This window comes from Babylonia areolata, chromosome 26 (assembly GCF_041734735.1).
Source record: "Babylonia areolata isolate BAREFJ2019XMU chromosome 26, ASM4173473v1, whole genome shotgun sequence".
NCBI classification, from domain to species: Eukaryota; Metazoa; Mollusca; class Gastropoda; order Neogastropoda; family Buccinidae; genus Babylonia; species Babylonia areolata.
In genome coordinates, this window is record NC_134901.1 from 10,867,405 (window position 1) to 10,879,904 (window position 12,500).

General features: G+C 45.8%; 1 protein-coding gene across 4 annotated transcripts in view; it reads right to left on the reverse strand.

The window, feature by feature from the left end:
* Positions 1 to 12,500, reverse strand: part of LOC143300647 (hepatocyte nuclear factor 4-gamma-like) — a 74,467-nt gene that overhangs the window by 54,747 nt on the left and 7,220 nt on the right. For 3 of the 4 annotated variants that reach the window (XM_076614469.1, XM_076614467.1, XM_076614468.1), the window contains exon 1: positions 7,823 to 8,860. The exons of the other annotated variant lie outside the window; for it this stretch is intronic. In XM_076614469.1, coding sequence (XP_076470584.1) covers positions 7,823 to 8,738 — 916 coding nt within the window. In that variant the 5' untranslated portion in view covers positions 8,739 to 8,860. Of the gene's footprint in view, positions 1 to 7,822; positions 8,861 to 12,500 lie in introns of those variants that run through there. 4 annotated transcript variants of the gene reach the window in all.

Here is a 12,500-nt window from a genome sequence, read left to right on the forward strand (position 1 = left end):
ACTTACTCATTCACTGACTTACTCGCTCACTCACTCACCCACTCACTGACTTACGTACTCACCTACTGACTTACTTACTCACTCACCCACTCACTGACTTACTAACTTACTCACTCACCCACTCACTGACTTACTTATACTAATTTACTCACTCACCCACTCACTGACTTATACTAATTTACTCACTCACCCACTCACTGACTTACTTATACTAATTTACTCACTCACCCACTCACTGACTTACTAACTTACTCACTCACTCACCCACTCACTGACTCACTCACCCACTCACTGACTTACTCACCCACTCACTGACTTACCCACTCACTCACTGACTTGTTCATTCACTTACTCACTGACATATTCATTCACTTACTCACTGACTTATACATCCACTGACTTAGTCACTGACTTGAGCTACTTACTGACCTATCTTCCAACACGCCAAAAGCAAGCCAGCATTATTTTCCTTTCATTCCCAACCCAACACCCACCCTCCAGCAATTCCTTACTTACTTCTTACTTACTTATTAATTAACCCTCTCCATACGAACGGCGAAAGAGACGACGTTAACAGCGTTTCACCCCAATTACCATCATCAAAATATTGCAAGTGGAAGGCTCTTATACTGAAGAGATGAATGTTGACAAAGAATACCACAATTCTTGCAACGGAAGCTAAAGGTTGGGTCATTCAGACACCCACTGGACATCCGAGGGGTCTGTGTAGAGGAGAAGAGAGGACTGGCCGTACTGAGTGAGTTAACTCACTAGAAAGGGGAGGAGGAGGAGTGGGGGGGGGGGGGGAGGAGGGGGGAGGGACTTACGTATCAACTCACTTCCATGCCTGCTTGCTCGCTTCCATTTTAACTTCCCGTCTCTTCTTCATTACACCAAAGACACTGTCGACATAGGAAAGACAGACAGACAGACAGACAGACAGAAGGACGGAAGGAAAGAAAGAAAGAAAGAACGAAGGAGAAGACCCCTCGGGTACAACTGAGTTCATCAGCCTAATGGCTTATTTATACTACTGATGATAATGATACTAATTTTCTCATCATCACCAAAGTAAACAACAACAGCAGCAACAACAACTGACGACAATACTACAACTAGTAGTAGTAGTAGTAGTAGTAGTAGCAGTAGTAACTCAAGCTTTTCAGAGCGTTGCCTCTTCGTGTTACGTAATTCACAGCAAGCGGTCAATCTTGTTTTGTTGGGGTTTGTGTGTGTGTGTGTGTGTGTGTGTTGTTGTTTTTTTCCCCCGCGGCAGCAGCAGCAGTAGTCAAATTACAGAACATAATTAACAGCGGTTTGGACTGAGGTGAGGGTGAGAGGTGAGGGGTGAGGGGTGAGGGGGTCAAGAGATCTGATACCCCTCTTATCTCCCCCGTTCCAGCATGTATCTTACATACATCTCCTCAAGTCGAAACGCATACCGTCCAAAAAAGAGTGTCCAGTCAGTCGCGGCTGTAATCAAGACTGTCCGACCCTTCGGGGCGGACACATTAAATTTATCAGTGAAGTGGCCTGACCAGCTCCCAGCAAAGTGACCCGAAGGAAGGACATGTCCACGCAAGTGTGATCTGTGTCTCTGGTACACATGTCTCAGACTGGTAGGCAACCCACCTCCTTGCCCAACACTGACCTGCTGTTCCTCCCCCTTCTCCTACTACTGCTACTGCCACTACTACTACTACTACTACTACTACTGCTGCTGCTACTGCTGCTGCTACTACCACTACTACTACAACTTCTTCAACCCCCCACCCCACCCCCAAAATGCAACAAAACTGTTTACTTGCAAATATCATAAATAAATAAATAAATAGATAACTGGGTTAACACACACTCTTTTCGCATGCCATGGCAAGGAGTCGGGTACAAACAACAATAACAAGAACAACAAATAAACCAACCAGCCAACCAACCAACCACCCACCCAGCCAACCACCCATCCACCCAAACAACCATCCACCCAAACAACCACCCAAAGAACCAGCCAACCAACCACCCAACCAAATGATAATAATATATAAAAAAAACCAAACTACATCGGTGCATGAATTTGTGATTTCAATCAACACCTCGAAACCACCACCACACACACACACACACACACGCGCGCGCGCACACACACACACGCATATATATATATATATATATATATATATATATATATATATATATATATAGAGAGAGAGAGAGAGAGAGAGAGAGAAATAGACAGATAGATAGATAGACAGACAGATATGCGAGATACAGTCTTGATATTACTATTGCTGTGATTAACGTGCAAAATATCAACCTGGTGACATACTTGGAAGGTTCCCCTTAGTATGTTCGGCAACTTGGAATTTGCAATCAGTCTGTGTGTCATTTCGACACTCCTCCGTCAACTTGTTTCACATCTACTTTTGCTTCATTCCAGTTCGTGTATATATATATATATATATATATATATATATATATTTTTTTTTTTTTTTTTTTTTTTTTTTTTTTTTTTTTTCCAGCCAGTTTATTGACAAGTGTCCATTTTAGAGCACGGCAATAAGCTTAGCTTGTTGCGCTTTAAATTATCTGATGTATAGCTGCCTCGGTGTTTCTAACGAAAAGAGTTTGGTTAAAACAGATACAGTCATTTGGGCCAAGACTCGAACGTGAAAGTTAAAGAACTCGCACATGTTTATACTCTCACACCATGCATGGGAAGTAAGGATAGTGAGTTTCCTCCACTTCTTCAGTTTCAGCTCAAAGACACACACACACACACACACACACACACACACACATACTAATTCCACCTGCTCGAATTATACTTCTCTTTACTCACTGCCAGTGCCAGTGAACTAGTGTGTGTGTGTGTGTGTGTGTGTGTGTGTGTGTGTGCGTGTGTGTCCGACGAGAGAGAGAGAGAGAGAGAGAGAGAGAGAGAGAAAGGGGACTGGGGGGAGGGGGGGGTTGGGAGTGAGGGGGGTGAGAGAAAAAAAACGCACATGTGCTTCATGGCTGTCAACTTACATCTCTCCCTTGTGTCCACATGCCTGCCACCCCCACCCCCACCCACACCCACACCCCCACTGCTCCCAAACACCCCTCCCACACACATACCCCCTACCACCTCCTCTCTCTGTCTCTAACACACACACACACACACACACACACACACACACATATATATATATATATATATATATATATATACACACGTATACTCCCCCCCCCCTCTCTCTCTCTCCCCTCAGTCGCCAATCACAAGTGACTGGGTTCAGACAACCAGGCAAACCGCTGGGAAATGGTGAACAGTTGAAAGATGGGTACAGTCACAAACTGCACTGTGTAAACAACTGTGAAAGAGAGAGAGACAGACAGACAGACAGACCGACAGGGGTGTGGGGGGGAGAGGAGGGAGGGGAAGGAGAGAGAGGCGGAGGAGACAGAGTGAGAGAAAGAGTATGTGGGAGAGAAGGGGGAGAGAGAGCGTAGAGAGAGACTGGGAAAGAGAGAGACGGGGGGGGGGGGGCGGGGGGGGGGGGTGAAGGAGGGAGGGGGGGAGAGAGAGGTGGGGGAGACAGAGTGAGAGAAAGTGTGTGGGAGAGAGGGGGGAGAGAGAGCGTAGAGAGAGAGACTGGGAGAGAGAGACAGAGAGAGACTGGCAGAGAGAGAGACAGAGAGAGAGAGAAAAGGAGAGAGACAGACAGACGGCCAGTCAGAAAGAAACACACACACACACACACACACACACACACACACACACACACACACACACACACACACACACACACACACACACACACGTGCAAACTTCAAAATTCTTACAAACGGTCTGTCTGATTTAAATATCGTTAATATTTGGTCGAATCAAAAATGGAAATAAGAAGAAGAAAAAGAGTAAAAACTTGAAATGCATGCATAATATATATATATATATATATATATATATATATATATATATATATATGTATGTATATGTATATGTATAAAATGAAACATGTTTGGATAAAACGAAAAGATGACTGCTATATATATATATATATATATATATATATATATATATATATATATATATATATATATATATATATACACAGATATTTCGTGTCCTGGGCTCCGCTCCTTACAGAAAGCACTGAGGTAAATACCAATACCAGTAAAATATAAACATATCAACAACAGTAGGCTCTTCATGTCTTAAAACTTGTATTCTTAAAAAAAAAAAAAAAGCAGCAAATTTCGCTTTAAAAACAGCTTCTTGGACTCACTTCTCTGACACAACCCACCTTTTTTTTTCTTTCTTTAAAAAAACAAAAACAACAACAACCCAAACGTTCTTCAATTTGTAGAGACCTGTTTCGCTTTCGTTGCCTGGTTTGGTACACGGGTACCCAAAGGTTACCGCTACACACGAACGAATGTACCAGTTACAGTGTCCTCACTGGTGTCAGCGGTACACGGGAAAGTGAGACACACAAGAAAGTCGACAGAGGTTATATAATTATCTCATGGTAGCAAGCATGACGAAGAACAAGTGTGTGTGTGTGTGTGTGTGTGTGTGTGTGTGTGTGTGTGTGTGTGTGTGAATTCATCAAGTTAGTGTGGTTCATATTACGGTGTGACTGTGAATAAGCAAGCAAGAGACAGAGAGAGAGAGAACGAGAGAGAGAGAGCGAGAGGCTTGTGTGTACATGCATGATAACGAATCACTCATATTACCTCACACTTCATTACATTTGAAATTGTATCTATAGATAGCATTTTCATCCTATTTTATCTGACCATATCCTATTGCATGATGTGTTACTGTTACATGTATGTATTTCTATTTTTTAAAACAAGAAGAGGAAAAAGAAATAGAAGATTTAATAATGTTAATAAGGATAATGATAATCATCATCATCATCATTATTATCCCCATTATTATCATTACATCGTCATCATCATTAAGGTATGAAAATAACAACAACAACAACAACAACAACAAGAACAACTAAGAAGAAGTAGAGTATTCATTGTTATTTTATCAACAAATCTGACAGCAAATCTGCCATCAATCACTTAAAAAAAACAAAAAAAACCAACATTATTGTTGGTGTTGTTGTTAGTACCGTAGCTGTTTTCAAACAATTGGAGAAGACGAGAACAACAAGAAGAACAACTAAGAAGAAGTAGAGTATTCATTGTTATTTTATCAACAAATCTGACAGCAAATCTGCCATCAATCACTTAAAAACAAAACAAAACAAACCAACATTATTGTTGGTGTTGTTGTTAGTAGCGTAGCTGTTTTCAAACAATTGGAGAAGACGAGAACAGAGGTGTCTGAACTGCGAAAGGAGAGTGCCCCCCCCCCCCCTTTTTTTTTTTTGTGCCCATCCCAGAGGTGCAATATTGTTTTAAACAAGATGACTGGAAAGAACTGAATTTTTCCTATTTTGATGCCTAATTTGGTGTCTACTGACAAAGTATTTGCAGAGAAAATGTCAATGTTAAAGTTTACCACGGACACACAGACACACACACACAGACAACCGAACACCGGGTTAAAACAGAAGACTCACTTTGTTTACACAAGTGAGTCAAAAACGACTCAGCACCATAACCTGTTGGGCTCACTGGATGACGCGTTATAGATTAAATATCAAATCCAGGCCCAGATGTATGTTTTTTCATAATGTAATGAAGAACACACCATATATATATATATATATATATATATATATATATATATATATATATATAATGCCGTAAAAGGCTGTGGGACGTATTTAACCTTTTGACCAAAGCCTGTCATGTGTGTGTGTGTGAGAGAGAAATTTGTTTTCTCAACATGTTATGTGAATATCTTTTACATGAGGTATACACATAATTATCTCAGCATACATTGTCGCCTGTACAGGTAGCTTTTGTTGTTGTTGTTGTTGTTGTGTTGACACTTCCGGAATTATTGTCGCTGGTGCATTTTTTTTTTCCTTATTTTATTTTATTTCATTCTATTTATTGTGCTTTTCTCCTTTTCTTTTTTTTTTCTTTTTATTTATTTATTTATTTATTTATTTATCTATTTTTTTGCAGAGACACTCTCGGCATATACTGTCGACGGCGACAATTTTTTTCCCCCTGCGACAATAATCATAATTTTTTTTTTATGCATCAAGAAACTCACCGTGACCACCAATCCATTGCTGAATGGCTTTGCATTGAAACGAACGTCGTTCGGCAAACATTTGTTGCGTGTGTTTGGGATATGTCAGTACGTGCGTGCGTGCGTGTGTGTATGTGTGTGTGTGTGTGTGTGTGTGTGTGTGTGTGTGTGTGTGCGTGTGTTGATGGGTGCTGTGTGTGTGTGTGAAGGGTCAGGCACTCAAGCCGTCAAGGTAGGACCAACACGTCGAGTTTATTAATTAATGCGAAGAGCAGTCAATCCATCTGTCGATAATAATAACTATTATATATATTTATAAAGCGCTGAATCTTGTGCACAGACAAATCTAAGCGCTTTCGCACCAGTCATTCACATGCATGCATAACTCTAAAACTGGAAAAAAAAACAACTGAAGACAAGGAAGAGGCAGGCAAGGGAGGCTATCTTGGGAAGAGGTGGGTTTTTAAGACCAGACTTGAAAGAGCTGAGTGCGGAGACCTGACGAAGAGAAAGAGGAAGTTCATTCCAATTGCAAGGTCCAGAGACACAGAAAGAACGGCGGCCAACAGTCGAATGTTTGACTCTGGGTATGCGTAAACAGAACGGCGGCCAACAGTCGAGTGTTTGACTCTGGGTATGCGTAATCTGAGTGGATACAAAGCCCACTGTAATATTCTATTTCATCTTATCTTCTGTTCTATCTGACTTTTTTTTGGGTCACTCCCCACGCTGTGATTCCTCCTTCAAACCCAGACCGACAGCAGTGCAGGTTAGTATCATCATTTTTATCAAAATCGAAAATAAATATTTTTCTTAAAAGTTCGAATCAGATTGCTATAACAACTCTTCAAATGGAATAAAACTAACAACGTGCATGGCAATGCAATGAAATCCACAAATCCATATGAATACAACATGCTAAATATATTGCTGAAAATAAAACCTTCAGTCATAATAACAGTCAAAAAATGACAATTAAAATAAATTTAAAAAGAGAAAGAAAGAAAGGGGGTGGGGTGGGGGTGGGGGGGGGGGAATGGATGTTGTTATCATGAAAAGTTGCTCATCCTTTCCACACACACACACATTCCCGTTTTTCTCCCCTTCCCCAACCGCACACCCATCCCACCCTCTCTCTCTCCATATAAATTTATATATCTATATTTGTATTTGCATTTCTTTTTATCACAACAGATTTCTCTGTGTGAAATTCGGGCTGCTCTCCCATGGGAGAGCGCGTCGCTACACTACAGCGCCACCCATTTTTTTGGTATTTTTTTCCTGCATGCAGTTTTATTTGTTTTTCCTATCGATGTGGATTTTTCTACAGAATTTTGCCAGGAACAACCCTTTTGATGCCGTGTGTTCTTCCACGTGCGCTAAGTGCATGCTGCACACGGGACCTCGGTTTATCGTCTCATCCGAATGACTAGCGTCCAGACCACCACTCAAGGTCTAGTGGAGGGGGAGAAAATATCGGCGGCTGAACCGTGATTCGAACCAGCGCGCTCAGATTCTCTCGCTTCCTAAGCGGACGCGTTACCTCTAGGCCATCACTCCACTATATATATTCTCTCTCTCTCTCTCTCTCTCTCTCTCTCTCTCTCTCTATATATATATATATATATATATATTATGTATCATTTTAAAAAAATTTTCGATTTGGAATTCCATTACCTCTCACTGCCAGCAACGCCTGGACCGCCGTGGAGAAGGAGGAAGGGGGATCCAAGTGCTCCCACGTCCCCACACACCCTTGTCCTCCACCACCACCACCACCACCTCCGCCACCTCCACCACCACCACCCCTACCAGCACAGCGAAGGTACCGCCACCCACAGTTCCGGAGGATATTGGCCCTGCTGCAGGGCTGCTGCTGCTGCTGCTTCCACAACGCTGAGGTCGAGGGGGAGAGGGAGGAGGAGGAGGAGGAGGAGGAGGAGGAAGGGGGATAAGAGGTGTGCATCCGTCGCGGGCGAGGAGGCGGCCAGGAGGGCATCACTGGGAACCGTCCGATGGAGACTCCTCCTCCTCCTCCTCCTTCTCCTCCTCCTCCGTGGTTCATGTTCCCTAAAAGCCCGCCACCGGGTACATGTCCGTGAGTTTCATGCCCGCCGCCGGTCAGCAGCCCGGTCAACTGAGCCAAGCCTCCCCCGGCACTGAGCTGCCCCAGCCGCCCTTCAGCGGGGAGCGTCCCGCCAGTCCAGTTTCCGCTTCCCACGCCTCCTCCTCCTCCTCCTCCTCCTGTCACGTACACGTCAGCAGCGGGGCTGTGATGGAGAGCTGGAGGGAATGGGTAGGAAGTGGTGGTGGTGGTGGTGGTGGTCTGGGTGTGTGTCTGGAACCGACACGACGACCATTCCTTCCGCTCTCCCCCTCCCCTTCCTCCTCTTCCTCCTCCTCCTCCACCACCATCCCACCCCCTGTCGTCTCTCTGAGGCATGAACCTGGAGGCTGTAGACGACCAGGTGAGGCCAGAACCGCTGGCTGATACTGGCGATAATGTTACCGATGATGATGATGATGTTGACGACAATGGCGATGACAACGACGGCGATGACAGCGCAGCGCTGCGTGAGGTGGAACCACACATCGCGGAAGAGCCAGGGAAGGGGAACCCCCACCTCGCTTCTCCACCACCACCACCACTACTACCACCACCACTAGCGCTGCTGCTGGTGATTGTACTGACACCGGAAGACGACCTCCCCGAAACGCCGGCCCCAGAACGTTGTCCGTGGTTCAGGGACTGCACCAGACCTCTGAGGTACCGAGAGCGGGAGGCGGCAGCACCCCCTGAGCTGTGACGCCACTGGGAGTGGAAGGAAGGGGCCCAGCGCCTGTCGTGCGCGTCCCTGGTCCAAGACAACTCCCTGCCGCGGGCACGGTGGTGATGGCTGGGAGAAGGGGGAGGGGGCCGGGACGGAGAAGGGGAGGGGGAGGAGGAAGAGGTGGAGGTGGAGGGGGAGGGGGAGGCGAAGCGACAGGACGGCAGCGGTGAAGAGGTCAGTGGTGGCAGTGGCGGCGGCATGAGTTTGGAAGGAAACGCTGTCAATGGCTTCCGTCTTCCGCCCATCATCATCGTCGTCGTCACCAGGCATTGTTCGCTTGGCTGGCTGACGTAGGCACTTCCGGACTGGCGCAGTGACGAGCCGCCCCGCGTAGTGAAACACACTTCCTCAGGCCGCTCGCCGCCAGAGTCGGCGGACACCTCACTCCCAGGCAAATACGACGACGACATGGACGACGATGACAACAGAGGTCTGTGAGGAACGTCGAGGACAGAACAAGACAATGACGACGACGACGAAGAAGAAGAAGACGATGATGACGCTGTGGATCTCAAACAAGACTGTGAGGCTTGTAGTGATGGCGGTGGACAGCGACACGACCCGCGGTCCGCGGAAGACCCACAACACAGCACCGACACCGCCGCCGCTTGGGACCACGCGCCCGACCCTGGGCTACCTGACCCAAACACGTCCGACGAACATGGAGCACGAGCGCAGCCACCACCACCACCACCACCACCATCACCACCACCACCATCACCACCACCACCACCACCATCACCACCACCACCACCACCGACGATACACGGACTCTGCCAGGGAAGCCAAGACCCGCTCAACTCTCTGGACGTGACGGCAGACCTCCTCGGCTGGGACCCTTGCAGCGATGTTGCTAAGTACATCTCCAGACTACTGCCAGGTCTGTCATCATCATCATCATCATCGTCATCATCGTCAAAGCCCTGCGGCGGCAGCCGAGGAGGAGGAGGAGGAGGTGTTAATGGATGTGATGACGACGACGGCGATGACAATGAAGAGAGAGGCGAGGGAAGGCGTGGAGGAGGAGACGCCTTATGGGCGCTGGACAAAAGCGTCAACCGGCTGACAGAAAGAGGAGGTGGAGGTGGGGGATGCTGATCCCCATCAGTCATGTCGTAGTCATCTGGAGGAGAGTTGATGTTGGCTCTGGCGGTCGGCTTCTTCTTCATATCAAAAAAAAAAAAAAAAAAAAAAAAAAAAAGACTGGTGATGTTTTGCAGATGGTGCCGGTCTGTCAATATACCCTAGCACCCAGACAGTTGACAGACCTTAATGCTTTGTTCTGATGATGTCATTCCAGAATGAAGTGAAGCACGCGATTTGTCACCAAGTACCTTCAGTATCAAGACAGCTGACAAAATCATGACACGCGTTGTGAAAAAAAAATTCCAGAATGATTTGAGGCAGGCTGATGAACTGCCAGCAAGTATCTTTAGCATGATGACGACTTGACAAACCATGTGCAGCAGAAATGCAGACCTTTTTTTTGTGCAATGCCACTTAAGGGAAAAGAGCAACATCAAAAGGAAGAAAAAAAAACAACAAAACAACAACAAAAAACCATGCAGCTGAATGAGCAGAAGTTCAACTGTGCTGACTTACAAACCACAGTACAACAAAAACTACATAAGACGAACAGTTTCTTTTCTTTTTCTTTTCACACTTCCTCTTCATCGATCCTCTCCAATATCAAAACCAGGAAACAATCAGAAATAATACATGATATGCACTTAGCTGAGCAGTGACACTCCCCAAAACCGAAGAAGTGAACTTCCACCTTCAGCAGTGACCCTCCCAAGACCACCACCATCACCGCCGCCACCACCATCATCATCATCAAAGTCCCCGGATCTAACGGTATAAACTCCAGAGTCCCATAGGTCCAAAGACCCCTGCCATAAACCACCCAAGACATCATTCTTAGTCAACGCGACACCCCTCCCCCCCCCCCCCCCTTCCTTCACAAACTCATCTCATTAGCATCCCAAATAATTCCACTCCCCGTCCTCCTCCTCCAACCAACAGCCACAGCACTCCCTTCTCGGGGCAGAAAGGTCGCCTCTGATTGGTCCGTGTCATCCTCATCGAAGCCAATTGTCGACAACCTAAAGCTCAAGTGTTTGACAGTGGTTGACACATGATATGACGGATTTTCATTCAACAGGCCAATAGGTGCAAGGGAGGGGAGGTGGGGGGGGGGGGGGGGGGGGGAATCTTGATTGCGTCCGTCGCTGGCTTCAAAAGCAGCGCCCCTTAGTTTGTTTTGTAAACAATGGACCCTAAATCCTCAGCGTCGGACGGAAGCCGGTGATGGAAAAGACCAGTTCCGCTTGGTGATGAAAGGGAATTTCCCAGGACTGCGGTCTGGGCCACAATCATGTTCATCCCATTGTTGTCGAGGGTCAACTGGGCGCTGATCAAAATTCATCACTGGCGCGGGTTCGGACATCAACTGTCTTTAGTTTGTTGTCTTACTACTCGTGGGTCTGATGACTGACGGCCAGTGTTCTCTCTCTCTCTCTCTCTCTCTCTCTCTCTCTCTCTCTCTCTCTCACTCCTCGACACCACCCCACTCTCTCTCTCACCTCGATACCCCCCACCCCCCCATCACTACCTCTCATTCTCTCTCAGACACACACAAGCACACACAGACATACACATCATGTACGTGTACAATTATGTAACTACGTACATATGCGTGCGCAACAATTATGAAAACAACAACAACACACACACACACACACAAATATATATATATATATATATATATATATATATATATATATATATATATATATATAAACACACACACACACACACACACGCACGCACGCACGCACGCGCGCGCGCGCACTTCATTAAAATATTTCCATGGGAAACTGGACCAACCGATTGTAAAGTATTCGTGTGAAATGATACAATTAATTAATCAATCATCCCCGCTTTCATCTCAATTATGTAAAAAAAAAAAGAATATGAAATCAGACTGGTAAAAAAATGAGAGAAGTTGAAACCAAAAACAACAACAAAAAAACAAAAAACCCCAATGTGTTGCGATAGTTCCGGAGGGTGGAGAGGGGAGGAGGGAAGGGAGTGGTACTGTTGTGTTGTTTCTTGTTGTTTTAAATTTCACATCTTGTATTGTTTTGTATTTAGTCTTAGCTTCCTCTTCTGGAATATTCTATTTCGTCAGGTATAAAAATCAAATTGACATAATTAAATTTTCTGCAATCAAGGTTAATCAAGTGAAATTCACTGGGGGGCTGTTGTTTGAGGGGCGTGGTGGCGGTCTCCACTCTGGGAGGGACGCTCACTCAGTCTGGCTCCGCGACTAAGCCATTATTGTCGTTAGTAGGGGGCTTAGTAGGTGGTGTCCTAAGTACGTTAAAACAGAACAGGCACCACTGAACACCACCGAAGTGACTCAGCAGCAGTGCAGGGTTTCCTCTGGTGTGTGGCCTCCTGGCGACCTAACATCGATGGTTCCCTGTGGACTGCCGACGCTGGAACTGCGATGGACGAAC